The 14,473-nt window shown below is 38.1% G+C and overlaps 1 protein-coding gene across 1 annotated transcript; it reads right to left on the bottom strand.

Annotated features, from left to right (window-relative positions):
* Nucleotides 1-222: 222 nt before the first annotated feature.
* On the bottom strand, nucleotides 223-13,025 carry LOC140231249 (protein-cysteine N-palmitoyltransferase HHAT-like). The gene is made up of 12 exons (XM_072311400.1): nucleotides 13,004-13,025; nucleotides 9,922-10,116; nucleotides 9,527-9,594; nucleotides 9,059-9,175; nucleotides 8,165-8,359; nucleotides 7,271-7,501; nucleotides 5,518-5,689; nucleotides 4,596-4,746; nucleotides 4,128-4,163; nucleotides 3,327-3,528; nucleotides 2,055-2,199; nucleotides 223-396 (listed from the first exon to the last, which is right to left on the bottom strand). The coding sequence occupies exons 2-12, from the start codon at nucleotides 10,109-10,111 to the stop codon at nucleotides 272-274; spliced, it is 1,632 nt and encodes a 543-aa protein (XP_072167501.1). The 5' UTR covers nucleotides 10,112-10,116; nucleotides 13,004-13,025; the 3' UTR covers nucleotides 223-271.
* Between the last annotated feature and the right edge of the window lie 1,448 nt (nucleotides 13,026-14,473).

Here is a 14,473-nt window from a genome sequence, read left to right as displayed (position 1 = left end):
AAAAAAAAAAAAAAAAAAAAAAAAAAATACTTGCTTACTTCATCCGTCACTCTTTCTAGTTCTAAAATTGATTTTCACAATACGATTCTTCCCCTGCATCTTGCATTTAATATCAGAAAAGAGGAATGTTCTATTGGAGACTGAGAAACCAACAGTATCGTCACAAACAATATCACAGTGCCGCCCCACCCCCCCCCATCACTAATTGTGATCCTTCTGAATTGAAACATCAGCCCCTTACACTGATCCTGTGACCATATGAACACTCTCCTCACCAGGATCTGTAGTAAAACTTGCTGCACATAAAATCCTTTCCATACTTTCTGTGGATGGTCATGATTATCTGAATGGTGCAGTAAAAGGTTGCGAAGGTCACAAAGAAGGAGTTGGGCCAGTCTGGGGGTGAAACATACAAAATGGTCATCACATAAATGACAAACAGACATTTTTATCACAAGGAACAAACAGGCACAACAACATGATTTTCAAGTGGTCACAAACTTCAAATTTGATTGACTTTGTGAAATCTTTTACAAAACTAGGAACCAAAGCCAATTCACATGATATGGTGCCCTTAGAGTGTCATACTTTGAGAGAAATTAAGAAATGAAATGACCTTTTTTCTGGCAAAAGTTTTTCATAGTGAATGAATACAAAGATTCCATAGGACCTGTACAGATTCCACAACAGTTTAGATATAATTTATATGCAGATGGCATCTCACTTCTTTTATTTTCTTTGGCTATTACAGTAGTCTTTAGGTTACCTATACATGATGACATCCACTTTCTACGAGGATGGCGTATATACAGTGCACTCCCATTATAACAGTTATAACGAAATTCCAGTTACAACAAAGTAAAAATTCAGACCGCAACATTATCCACTCTTTGTTTTTTATTGTTTCTTTGCTCGGTTATAACAAAATTTCAATACAATGAAAGAAAACTGCTGGTCCCGAGGACTTCACCTTATTAACAGGAGTCTGTATTAACTGTATCAACACAATTCAATTTTCTTAGTACAAATTAGATCATTCCTCAACCACTTTCCTTTTCAAAATGATAATACAGTATTCATCGCATAATTGGGCATCTGATAATCGGGAACCTCGCTTAAATGACATACGCTTCCCAGAAACATTTCCAATGCACGTTATTTTCACTGGATAATCGGGCGGGGACCTCTGATAAACGGGACAATTTTTCTTCAAGCGATCTTTGATTTTGTTGATATTTTACACAAAAAATCTACCAAAATACCACAACAATATTTCAAAGATTCCCGATCAGTTGTCGTTTACATTAAACTTACAAAGCAAGCTTCGGACTGGTGTGTTTTGACCTCCGTCCATCCAGTACACGTACATTTCAGCTCGCTGCCCGCCTTCGCTTTTCTGTACATGTGTATATATGGCGAGCTAGATCGCTACAACACATGTACAATGCAGTGATCGCGGCAAGTAAACAATCAAGCCGTGATGATTGAATGATTGAAGGACTTTTCATTGACGTTCCCACATCAGTTCTGGGTAATCATTTCCCATGGTTGTGGATATGTATCTATACAGAACACCCTACGTGTCCAAGAATTCTACGAATGTTTAAGAAAGTGCTAGCTTTTAATCCACATATTTTGTGTTCGAAGAGAGGTGACAGAAGAAGAACCCGGTTGCGATTACTCTACATCATTGCGAGAATGCAGGGACAGCTAGAGGGTCGCGCCGAGGGGTAGCGTGGTTGTGTATTCACGTACATGTACAGTACGTCAGTATGCATGTGTGTGTGTGTGTGTGTGCACTACAAATGTACATGTCGTATGCCGTTAGTGTATGGTGAGTGCTCGTCGCGAAATCGGGCACCCCGCTTAAAGGGGCCGTGTTTGCTACTCCCAACCTGTCCCGATTATGCGATGAATACTGTATAATATTTAATATCTAGGAGATACATCCAATACATTAATCATTCACATCCAATTCATTAAATCAACAGCAAAAGGTTACAAAACATTGAAGGCAGCATGGGATCTTCTCTCACACAGTCACAAAGTCTCACCTTCACTGAGTAGCCTCTTGTAGTAGATGTGTGCAGCCTTCTCTCCACCCAGAAAGATGAGATTGGAGAGGGCCAGGCACATGTAGTTTGGTGTCAGGATGAAGGCAATCAGTCTCCTATACATGGCACCAGACAGATATCTCATCTAAAGGATTAGAAGAAGAGACACACAGACAGACAGACAGACAGATGGAGGCAAATACGAGGAAGAGACAGAGTGAAAGAAAGAGAGAGAGAGAAAGGGTTTGAAAAATATGACAAAAAAAAAAGGGAGATGTAGAGTAACTACCAAGAGACTTGTTAAATGCATAGGTATGATATGACTAAATAGCAGAATTCAATGACAGCAAGAATTAGAATGATGATGATACAAAATATAGGTTGATACCCTAAGCTAATTCATAATATCCATAACCATTATCTATGCCAATCAAATCTGATTATTGACATTGATTTAATCTCTCTTTTCTCAATCACTGGCATGTATTTTCAGGTAAGGTCAAATTAAAACAAATGAGGAGAAAATACCAGCAAAAAGTTTGTAACAAGCAGAGATTTCTTTAAAAGTTCATAAAGATAGCAGACAATTTTGGGCCATACACCACTCTTCCTCCAGGAATAAATACAATTTGGTCAACAACTGAGCAAGTTGCACACAATATTGACAATTTGCTTCCATCTGAGAAGATGGCTGAATAGCACATATTTAGCTGCACTAGCTTGTTTTCTGGACCACTTCACCGGGTTATGCACCTCATTGTTGCAATGGATGAATGAAGCGATCTTTGTGACTCTCTCACACATGACCTCCATATTATGTCCTATCCGAGAGACAGAGTGTTTTGCCTCTTACTACAGGGGATGGAATGATTATACACAACATTGCTCTGCAAGACTCTGTCATCGAACCCGGGTCATATGTGACCCGCTACAACAAAAGGATCCTAAAGTCGCTGACGGGTGAGCCGAGAAAATCGAGTTTGAAGTCAGATCACCAAAATATGTCAAAACGTTCGGATTTTAACATAATTTTGTAGTCTAATGTATCTTCTATCATCTGCCGAAATTTCGAAGCTAAATGATCAAAGGAAAGGCCTGAAAATAGCATTTTTCTGGGCCATGCTTGGCTCGCCCGTCAGCAACTTTAGGATCCTTTTGTTGTAGCAGGTCACATATGGATTGGGAGGCAGACGTACTATTGAAAGGGCCAAATCACCGCCCTGTAAATGCTCAAAGTGGTGCTCAAAGTGCATGAATATAGTGCACTCCTACCAGTAGGTGATTGAGGCGCGTCATGTGCGCTATCTTGCTGACTATGACCTCCAGCTGGAGTCCGGCACAGTTGAAGACGGCCCAGTAGACGAGGTGAAGGTCGGTGCCGTGCCAGTAACACACAAACGTGAAGCATGCCACCGAGGCCATACACTGCCACACTATGCCGCTTCGGGACCCTCCCAGTGGGATGTAGATACACCTGGCATGGAAAATGAAATTAGCAGCACAAAACTTCTGCTGTTTCTCAGGCTCACTGATTGGTATCCGAGGACTCTCCTAAGTCTAAATACTGGATGCGAGACGCTCATGCAAATAATAGCTGATTTATTTCTACCCTGACCATATACTTACATCACCAGTGGATATTCCTAGCTAAAAGAATTATTGGAAACAACATTCAGGATGACCTTTCACCGTACTTCTTTCTTGGATAAAACTGTCTATTCATTTCTACCCTACTGAATGTTCGCTATTATATCCGAAAATTTAATCTTTAAGCCGAAGTTAAGAGACCTTTGACCTCCTGGAATTTTGCCAAACGTCTTATGTAGTATACCGATGCCACACACATACAAACACTATTTAGAAAGCATTTCTTCTTAAATTGTTTTTTTAATATCAATATGTGAGATGAGAGATGGACGGACTGACTAACAGGCAGACAGACAATCAAGAGACATTATGCCTCCAGCACCTTTACACTTGGGGAAGAGGCATATATATATATATATATATATATATATACATACATATATATATATATATATATATATATATACTAAAGCTTCATACACTTACTTCACCAAGATGGTATGAAGGCCTCTGTCAAAGTATCTGGAAAACCAAACAGAACGTGATTACAATAAGCTGGGAACAGGCACAATTTCTGTTACAATGTAAACTTACAAAACATGGAATGCATAGTAAAATCTTAGCCTGTTTATGAATCAGAATATTGACAAATTGACAAAGTAAGTTCAAGTTGTTCAGGTTTTTTTCTTTTGGTGTTCAAATTCTAAGCCCATATTAAAGTAATGTCCGTACCTTGATTAAATTGTATCGAAACCCAGCATTTTAAAGTGCGATAAAGGGCTGATTTGATGGTATATCATAACTGTCCAAACTCCTTTCTTGTGTGGAATCTATCACTAAGAAACATATCAGTATTTTTTTCTTTTTTTTTAAATATGACTCATTGAAACCTACTGATACCATTTATACCATAACACTGTTGCAAGAGAGCTAAAATATCCTGCATCTACCCACCTCCAAAAGTCCTGGAAGAGGTACATCCCCAGGACACAGACCGGTGGAAGAGGGGCATTGACGTGATCAAACATGGCATGTACTCGTGGAAGTCCGTACATCACCACATACTTTATTTGGAAGAACAGCAGATGGCAGAGAGCAAGACCACCTGTACAAGGAAGCAAAAGTCACAACATCCTGTTAACAAAAGGTGCTGGAGAATTTCAGGTGGAATGGTGGCACACATGAAATATACTAGTACACTAAAATTGCTAAAGTATCGGTGTCTGTAGTGAAACATACTTCTATGGTCTCCATACTGGGCATAATGTGACATTTCTTTGGACAATTAAAGGTACTAGAAAAGCACTCAAAGAGCACACACCTCTGCCAAGCAGCTCATTTCCACCCATTCACACATGCTCAAAATTGCCCTATCTCCAAGTTAGTAATTCGTAAAGAAGCCTTTTTATTTAGTTTTGTACCTGTCCCAGCTTCCTGCTGCATCTCAAGAGTGTGTACACACCTCAAATATGAACAGCTTGAACTCTCCCCTTTGTTGGCTCTATTTGCCAACTGAAATCCTTAAAAAAAAAATATCCTGGATCCAGACGGTGGTCCGTATCATTGTCAAAATTTCTTGTGCCATTATCAACTTTCTCTGTAAGTTTCATTTAAATCCATTCCCATTTTTCTAGTTACATTGATTTAATTTTTTATTTGATTTTTTTACTCATTTAAACACAGCAAAAAGCTTGCTATCAGCTTTGAAGCTGCTTTTCAGCAAAGGCTGTGCATAAGAATTTACAAAACTGAGTCACAAACAAAGAGTAACAGGTAAAAGAATAATAATAAAAACCTGATTTACATTGTATTTTGCAGACATACAACTAATGCTGGCAAACACATAACCTCCTTGGTAGAGGTGACATTTATTTACCTACTGTCCACAGTGGCACACTGTTGAGCAGCAGAGTCCTTGCATGGAAAGCCGGGAAGTAGAGAAAGTGGAGCACCATCTCTGAAAACAGTGCCCAAAAGAGGTACCGTGCCAGCTCCTTCACTATGTGCTTCCACTCTTCATATATTAACATGTGGATTCTCAGATGAATCTGCCACACAAATGGAGAGTAGAAGCCAAATGACACAGTACAGTAACATATCGTCGGCTGAGAACCAGAGGGGCGCTATCGCATTCTCAGACTTGAGTGTAAATAAAAACGAAACAATCAGTTTTCATGACATAAAAAGTCTAGTGGGTAGACTAACAAGCATTGTTCCAAATATGGGGTAAAATAGTGCCCTTGTGGTTTTGATTTTAAACATTTTAATGAAAATGAAAATAATCTAAAACTGACACCATAATGTAGTGGAAGTCAATCACCCTGAAAATTGTGATAACGCCCTTCTGGTTCTCAGCCGATGATATGTGAAATACTAGTTAGACAAGATAAGGATTGAGCTCTTTAATATACACCATAAATCTACGCAAAAGTGTTTTTGAGGGAAGTGAATTTTATGAGAATCTGTTCATATTATTTTGTACTGAATGCTATCGAGAATTCAGAATCCTTGGGCCTCGTTTTATCAAAAGATATAATGAATTGTAAATCCCCTTACCACACAGGCTGCCATTGACTTATGATAGAAATCAACCATATAATCAATTAATCAATTATAACTCTTCATAAAACAGGGCCCAGGTCTAGTATTGGACTGGTAGACCAATCAAAGGAAATGCAGTTGGAGTGTCTACACAAGTCTATAGTACATGTCTGTCCCATAAATGAATAACTAGCAACCGAAAAGGTATATCTGGAGTAAAGCATTCACACATTTTAATCCATTATGAAAACTAATCTTGCCCATTAAAAATTGGAGACTGCAAACTATTTTCTAAAGTATTTTACAGCATTAAAAGGAAATTCTATTTCGGTATTATGTTGTTGTTTGTTAAAAAAAAAAAGAATAAAACATTTCTTTACACCTGTTCTTGGGATATGATAAGAATAATACATTTTTGCATGCCCTCCTCAGCAGATGTGTCCAAATTTTGGAGAAAAATTATTCCGCAAAAAAATTAGTGAATTTTTTTTGTACATAACAATTGCAGAGCTGCTCAACACTAAATCACACGGAGTTGCCAAGTTGTCTTAATCTGTAAACTTGAACAATTCGTAACTCTTTTGTGTGTCTGATTTTCCCCCAAATTTTCACCAATCTGCTTCTCTGATTCTCTACTTTCATTTCGCTTGTTTCTGTCATTTTCCATTTGATAAGATGGCTGGATAGCCCATATTCAGCTGCACCCGCTAGTCTTCCATGGGGTCCAGCTGGATGTGAGGCAGGACCACTTCATCGGGATATGCACTCAGCTCTTTGCGATGAATGAAGCGTGATCTTTTACACGCATAAGAAGTAACTGAACTCGCTCACACAGGAGACCTTGATTTTACATTCTATCCAAGGGACAGAGTGTTTTGCCTCTTACTAGAGGAGACGGCATGATTACACACAACATTGTTCAGTAAGACCAAGGAATCTCCAAACCCTGGTCCTTTGGATCTGGAGGCAGACAAACTTTCGACTGAGCCAAATCACAGCCATTCACACATTCACCTTTTTATTATGTAAAGCAAAATAACACCAGGATGGAATTATTAACTTTAAAATCATCCTGATTCTCATCTCACCTGCTTTGAAAACTTGTCGTAGGAGAGCAGAGGTCCAGTGAAGAAGAGGGGCAAGTAGTACACGTACAGGAGGTAGTTGGCGACGCTCCAGTACTGCTTCTGGTCAGGCCTTTTGGCCGCTGGCATGGAGTGATACTGGCAGTATTCTATGGCAAAGCTGAGGTGCCGCAGCGAACCCAGAGCTACTACGTAGATCACTAAATTCATCTCATCGTTGTCAAGTACAAGTCGCTGCAGAGCAAAGCAGAAAGTTTTCTCAAATAATATTTGGGTAAAAACATACAATATACAAAATAAGAAAATAAACTTTGAGGCTATTGCTTGGAAGTGATATACGTCTGCACTAATAATAAGAAAGAATGAAGACAATCACTGAAAATAACAACTTATTGCTTTTTTTCTCCCCCGTAAAGTGCAGGTGAAGCAGTGTTTTAATATAACATGGCTCTAGTCTAAATGCAGGCTTGTCATTTTCAGAGAAGTGTGGTATTTTTTAATAAGTAATTAGAAACATGTGTCAAAGAAGGACTGGTATCTAATACTTTTCTCCGGTTAGGATTAGGATTGCTATTTGGTGTTATATTGACCTATGTGAACTCACATTATTCGAATTTCAAATTAAAAAAAAAAAAGTAACTACACAAGTTCATTTGCAGTCACACTGAAACTGTGTCAAATTGATCACCTGCTGCACGTGCCTCAAGGATCTGTATTTAATTGAGTTGCTTCCCTCACAGAGATAAAAGCACAATACATGCTTGAACTTTGAAAATTAAACAATTTCATAGGCAAACAAACAAGCACACATGCATGCACACACACACAGACACACACACACACATACACTCAAAGAAGCTGAAGACTGCAAATAATGAGCTTGTTGGCATTTCTCACCTGGAAGTTGAGAAAGAAATCCAAGTTGACACTGCTTATCTGGAGGAGCACTGTGCACCACACTGCTATGGTGCTGCCTGTACAGGTCACTACATACACAAGCAGGGAATGGCAGAGGAATACAAGCAGTAGCTTGAACCCAGCCATCAGTGTTATACTTGTCAACGCAAACCCTAGCAAGAACAGTGTCCGGTACTGTGTAAGAAAAAGTAAACAACAAGTAAACACTTGAAATATAAAAGAAATATTTACATTTCATACACCAAATTAGCTGCTTTCATCAGAGTTTGAGCTATTCTAAAAAATAATGTGAGTAATAAAATGTGAACTAATTGAAACATGGTAACCTAACAAAAGAGATCTCTTGCAAGTAACTTCATGGAATTAGCACATCAAAGTAAACATACCTACACATACACACACACTTCTTATCTATTTATTCATTGCTTATTTGTTTGTTTGTTTTCTTTGGAAAATTTGAGTGGATAGACCAACTTGGAATGCCCTTAATGTATAAAACTTGAAACACATTGATATGATAAACATCATTCCCTTTCACCTACAATACAGTACATATCAGAACAAAACAAAAAGAAGAAAAAGGTAATCCAACTTTGGAGGGCTATTTCATAACTGTCAGCAATGAAGAGCACAATGTTGGTTGTGAGGAAAGGGGAACTCTTCCTCTTTACATTGATACCTAATTATATTGACAAATGTCATGCATAAACTGAGCACATGATCTTTAAAGAAACCAGTGACAAATTGCACTTTTTTTTCTAATTTGAGTGTTATTGTGAAGGAACAAAGAATGTCTCACTGAATTGATGAGATCTAATGCATAAAGTGACAACTATCACTCATTTGACAATCACAGTAAGGGCTTTTCATCACCTTCGGATAGACATAGCCCACGATGCGTCCCAAGAGTGCATGCAGAACTATGGCAATCCACGCACCGTATGAAAAGAAGCTCACTCTCCATTGCGTCCATTCATAGTCAGCTATGTCCTGAGTGAGGCAAAATGCAGTTAGAAGGAAAAGTGCATAATATCAATTGAATCAAAGAGAAGTAAGGTCCAATCTAACAATTTGTTGCATCCTCCAGAAAAAAAGAAGAAGAAGAGAATAACTGAAACTAGCATATACACATCATGAAACAGGCGAGTCGTATAGCATCCAACTATCCAATTAAATCTTGAAAACTTACTTAACCATGAAGGAAAACAACAAAAACAATCCAAATCATCACATAGATATGTGCATTTGAAATAATATAATTTGAATACACAGATTTCTGATCGTCTCCTAGCTTTCGTTTAAACATTCTTTAGATATTTCAAGGTGAAAAATTGACCTTACCTTGTCCCGATGGCCAAAAATGAACCAACCATCTTCAAAGCTGACAGAGTAGAGCCTCTCTTTGTAATCTGCAGAAGTAAAACCAAGTCATGGCACTTTTTGACATTTGTGTCAAGAAGTATGAAGAATTAATCTAATCAAATACCGATATGTTAAAACAGAAAAGCTATTGGATAGCTGCATTATACACCTTGAAGTAACAAGTTTGCACTTCTTACAAGATTCTAGATAGAGATCCTAATCAATAGCCAAACACAACTGTAAAATGATTTTCATTTTAAACAGTTCAATGTACATTTTCATCACTTTCAGTTTTTATACAAATCCTGTCATTTTAAATGCATAAGGTAAAACAATGGCATACTTTTGGGGAAAAAACATTTATAACAGCTTACCATTTGATGCAAGGAACACAGCATAAAATGCTTTTGAGAAGACAGTGATGAGAAACAGTCCGTATGTCAGAACTTCTAAAGATGGAAGCTCTGCATAGTCTTTGGTGACATATCTTTTTACACCTGCATCTGCAGGCGTCTTTTCTTCTGATTCTTCTCTGATGATTTCTTGATCATCCTGCTGTTGCATATTTCCTGTGAAAACAAAATGTAAAATTTGATCAAAACGGAAAGGAAAAAAAGGCAAATGACAAGTGATGTCTTGCCTGCATTCATCGCAGTTTGTGAGTACACTGTAAAACGAGGAACGTTTGCATGCATTTTAATTTTGCAAAATTTGCGAGCCAAGATTCGCGAAATTAAAATGCATGTGAAAGTTCTGGTCTACGCTATATGCATTGAATGTTAGAGGCAACTTGCGAAAAATTCATGCCGCGAAAATATTGTGTTTTACAGTACTGTTTTTCAATGCAAGTTCATTGACCTTTTGAGAGTATGCCAAATTGTGGACCAAGGCCATAAAGATGAATTCTGTGTGTTTTTGATTCTGCGGAATCAAGACATTAATACCCGAATAGTGGTACATAGAGTAAGCAAAAATATTTGCAGGCTTTTATTTTTGTGCTTGTTTCTGGTTGCTGTGTGATATTTCCACTGTAATATGTTGTTTTAATACACCCACTACATTGAAGGCATTGTGAGTTCATACAAAACAGTTTGAGTCCTACAATTGATTATCTTGATGTTAGACAATCAGTAAGAATAGTATATCAAACATGAATAGGAACTTGCATTCATTATAACAGCAATGAACAACACAAATTCTACTTTCAAGCACTAATGAAGGCAAGTGTTGAATACTGAACAATACTGTGTGGGCTGAGCATAAGCATAAAAGATAGGCAAAGCTGTTATTGAATTGTATAATTACGACCAGTGGCAAAAAACAACATAAAGTTCAAGTTAAGTCTAAGAAAGCTACAGAAATGTACAATGTAATGTACATTTATGATACATTGCATTGCAAAACAGTATGTAAGAGAGACCGCAGATTGTTTTGGCAGGGGCTGGGGCTACAGTGCAGGTTAATGTGGGGATTAAGGGTCGTACAATGGGAAGAATCCCCAATCCCAGAGGAACTCTTCTTCGAAAGTTACTCATGGCATGGGTTTTGTGATTCCGTGAATTCCCCTGCTTCCCCCCCCCCCCCCCCACGTAGGATCCTGCTCCCACGCTCATTGTTTGTTTGTTTTTTCATAATTTTTAAAGCAAACAATGTGTGCCCCCTGCCCCTGTGCGTAGACGTACAATGTTTAAGTACCGTAGACGTAAGTACACAGCCCAACCCTGTCGCTGCACATTACTGTATGCACGAGGAATAGGCGCGGCTGTGGCATTGCATGGCTCTGCCTCTTAGGCCGCGTTTCTCAGATTTTGCGTGCCGAGAATCACTGTTTTGAAACACTGATTAGGAACACTGATTTGAAACACGGTTTTGTCAGGAGAGTGTTTTTAATTCCCCCCCCCCCCCCCCCCCCCCCCCCCCCCCCCGAGTGTGTTGGGGCTCTCGCTCAGACTGTGTGACTCATTCTGGGCAGTTTGTTCCTCAGGAAAAGGTCGCCCGCAAGGCACTGTGACGTCATTTAAACAGTGTTTGAGATTGCGGTTGCGTTTATAAGATTTTTAAAAAACTGTTTAGTGTTTCTACAGAAACACTGCACTAACGGTGTAACGCTAACTAAGTTAAATTTTAACCAGTTAGAGCTGTTTTGAAATGCATTTTTTTTTTGTGCGTGTCAAAACAGTGTTTCAAAACACTGTTTTAAATCACGGCTAGCATTTATAAGATTTTTCTTGCTAGAAACACTGTTTGGCCAGAAACAGTGTTTCAAAACACTGTTTCTGGCCAGGAAGAATAGTAACGCACCCTTAGTCATACTCTTTTAGCTGCCAGCTTTGCAGGATCAGGATCAGGACAACCCCAGTTCGGGAAACCCACTCACAAGGGGGGCCCCTCCTTATAAGTAACCCGTCCCCCTTATAAGTAACCCCGTCCCCCTTATAAGTAACCCCCGGGGCATCCCTTATAAGGAGTCTCCACGCTTTTTTGCAATGCAACGCGAAAATGAAAGGACTGCGGCAATTCGCTTGATTATGTCCATAAAGCTTCACAAGTTTCCTAGTTACGAAATTTGAGCAAATCGGTTTGAGGCATCATATCTAAAATCATGGATTTAAATGCGATGTCAAACGACGTCTGCACTCAAACATTGCCGCGCCGCCGCGCCTGGCGACACTCACGCCAGTAATCGCTCGCATTTCAGCATTCGCATGGGTCGTTTGACATCGCATTTAAATCCATGATTTTAGATATGATGCCTCAAACCGATTTTGCTCAAATTTCGTGAGTAACTAGGAAACTTGTGAAGCTTTATGGACATAATCAAGCGAATTGCCGCAGTCCTTTCATTTTCGCGTTGCATTGCAAAACAGCGTGGAGACTCCTTATAAGGGGTGCCCCGGGGGTTACTTATAAGGGGGACGGGGTTACTTATAAGGGGGACGGGTTACTTATAAGGAGGGGCCCCCCTTGTGAGTGGGTTTCCCGAACTGAACCCGGCCCGCGCCCGCGAAATTTGATTCTCACTCGTTTATTGTCACAACCAGATGACCAGCGAAGCTGTTTTTCGCTGCAGCAAAGTCGAAGTCATCAAACTTATTATATAAATACATCATAATTCACACATTTTCGAAATTATTCAAACTGTAAACGTGCAATTGTACGTACGTCCATCTCCGATAAATGCGATCAACAAACTTCACACAAACCATGCAAACGAAGTCACGTCACCATGCATAGCGTTGTTCATGATAGTCCCACTAATTAATTTGTACGTTCCATCGCAGAATGTGCCTTTCAATAAACGGACTGATCTGATGAAATCGGCATAAATACGAGTTAATTTATTGATCACCCAATTTCTGTACGCAGAGAGGCAAACAAACCATTTATCTTGAATGAGTGGTCCATAAAACCTAACATAATATTCACGTATTTTAACACACTTTCCAATTTACTTACAGGCGTCGATAGCAACGATTTCTTTGGATTTTTGTGGAATTTTGATCTTGGACGAATTAGGCTCGTCCAAAGAGTAGCGCTAGCTTGCTTCTCTACTCTGGGCTCGTCCACAATACCGGTATGTACAGAGCACTGACCTCAAAGCAAAGAGATTTTTCTCCTCCCCACCACTGAGGAAAATCTCTTTGCCTCAAAGAGATTTTTCTCCTTGGGGAAAAAAATCTCTTTGACTGACCTCTACTTATTAGGAGAGGTTAGTGGGTATATAAGTGGTACATAATGTGCAGTAGTAAAATTTGTTTTTGTTTACCATTTTCTTCTTTGTTGAAATGTTTGAATATGTATATGCATGTAAATATATGATATCTTTTCATTTTTGAAGCGCCATGAGCACTGAAAAGTGGACCTGTGCGCTATACAAGTAGCCACTATTATTATTATTATTATTATTATTATTATTATTATTATTATTATTATTATTATTATTATTATTATTATTATTATTATTATTATTATTATTATTATTATTATTATTATTATTATTATTATTATTAAAAGTAATACCAATAGTGAAAGTAATGATTACTAAATAATAAAAATAAAAACAGCAATTATCATCATGATATTGGTAACAAAACAAAAATTGCAAGGTAGGCCTGTAATAGAACTGTTTCTTGAATCGTTTCAATTTCTGAGGGCTTTCTCCCATTCACAGTGAAATAATTGATTGTTGCCTGAGCTATCAATTTTGCCTTAATTTTTCCTTGTTTCATATTATTCGCTCATAAAATATCAATGTGCTTAAAGGCATAATTTACCTTTTGCAGATGAAACAAAAACCCAGCATTAGTGCTATAAAATGGTTCTAAAATGTGAGTTAGGAATAGAAACAACCATTGTAAAAATCTGAATTGGTAAAATTGATGTTAAGTATTGTTAAATATACAAAATATGATCAATAGTTATAATAAAAATGTTTCCAGACTAAACCGTCTACAGTTACATTTTGAGAAAAATACAGATTTCAATCTCTTTATCGCAAAAATCTTAGGATGTTTTGTGGTACATGGTGTACAACAGACCAACACATAAGCATTAGATGTCACATCTTGAATGTTTTTTAATCACTGTTCCCAAAGGTAAACAAGACCTTTAAATATGCTAGCAGTGACTGTTTTTTGTTTTCAGTATCAGTTCGTTATTTCTTCACTGTAGGCCTACATAATGAAATCATAGCAAAATGAAAAAAAAAAAATTACATCAAAATATAAAGAAGGGTTAAAAAAAAATAGAATTAATACATGTGTAATATATGTATGTCACATTGTATGCGATTTGCAGACTTCTTTTGTTTGATTTTTTTTTTTTCAGTTGCGTTGAAGTTTCTAGCAATGGGACCCTGGGGACTCCCTCTCTCCCCAGGATTATGCCATCACTCAGCAGCTGCTTGAGTAAAAAAAAAAAAAAAAA

Source organism: Diadema setosum, chromosome 1 (genome assembly GCF_964275005.1).
Source record: "Diadema setosum chromosome 1, eeDiaSeto1, whole genome shotgun sequence".
Classification (NCBI taxonomy): Eukaryota; Metazoa; Echinodermata; class Echinoidea; order Diadematoida; family Diadematidae; genus Diadema; species Diadema setosum.
The sequence above is the reverse complement of the archived record's forward strand: the minus strand, read 5'-3'. Positions and strand labels throughout refer to the sequence as shown.

Excerpts from the sequence above, each read along its gene's own strand:
- LOC140231249 (XM_072311400.1), bottom strand. The coding sequence starts at position 10,111 with ATGCAACAGCAGGATGATCAAGAAATCATCAGAGAAGAATCAGAAGAA. Across the intron at positions 8,360-9,058 it reads TGGGCTATGTCTATCCGAAG|TACCGGACACTGTTCTTGCT; the intron begins GTGATGAAAAGC and ends TTTCTTACACAG. Across the intron at positions 4,747-5,517 it reads TGTGCCACTGTGGACAGTAG|GTGGTCTTGCTCTCTGCCAT; the intron begins GTAAATAAATGT and ends TTCCTTGTACAG.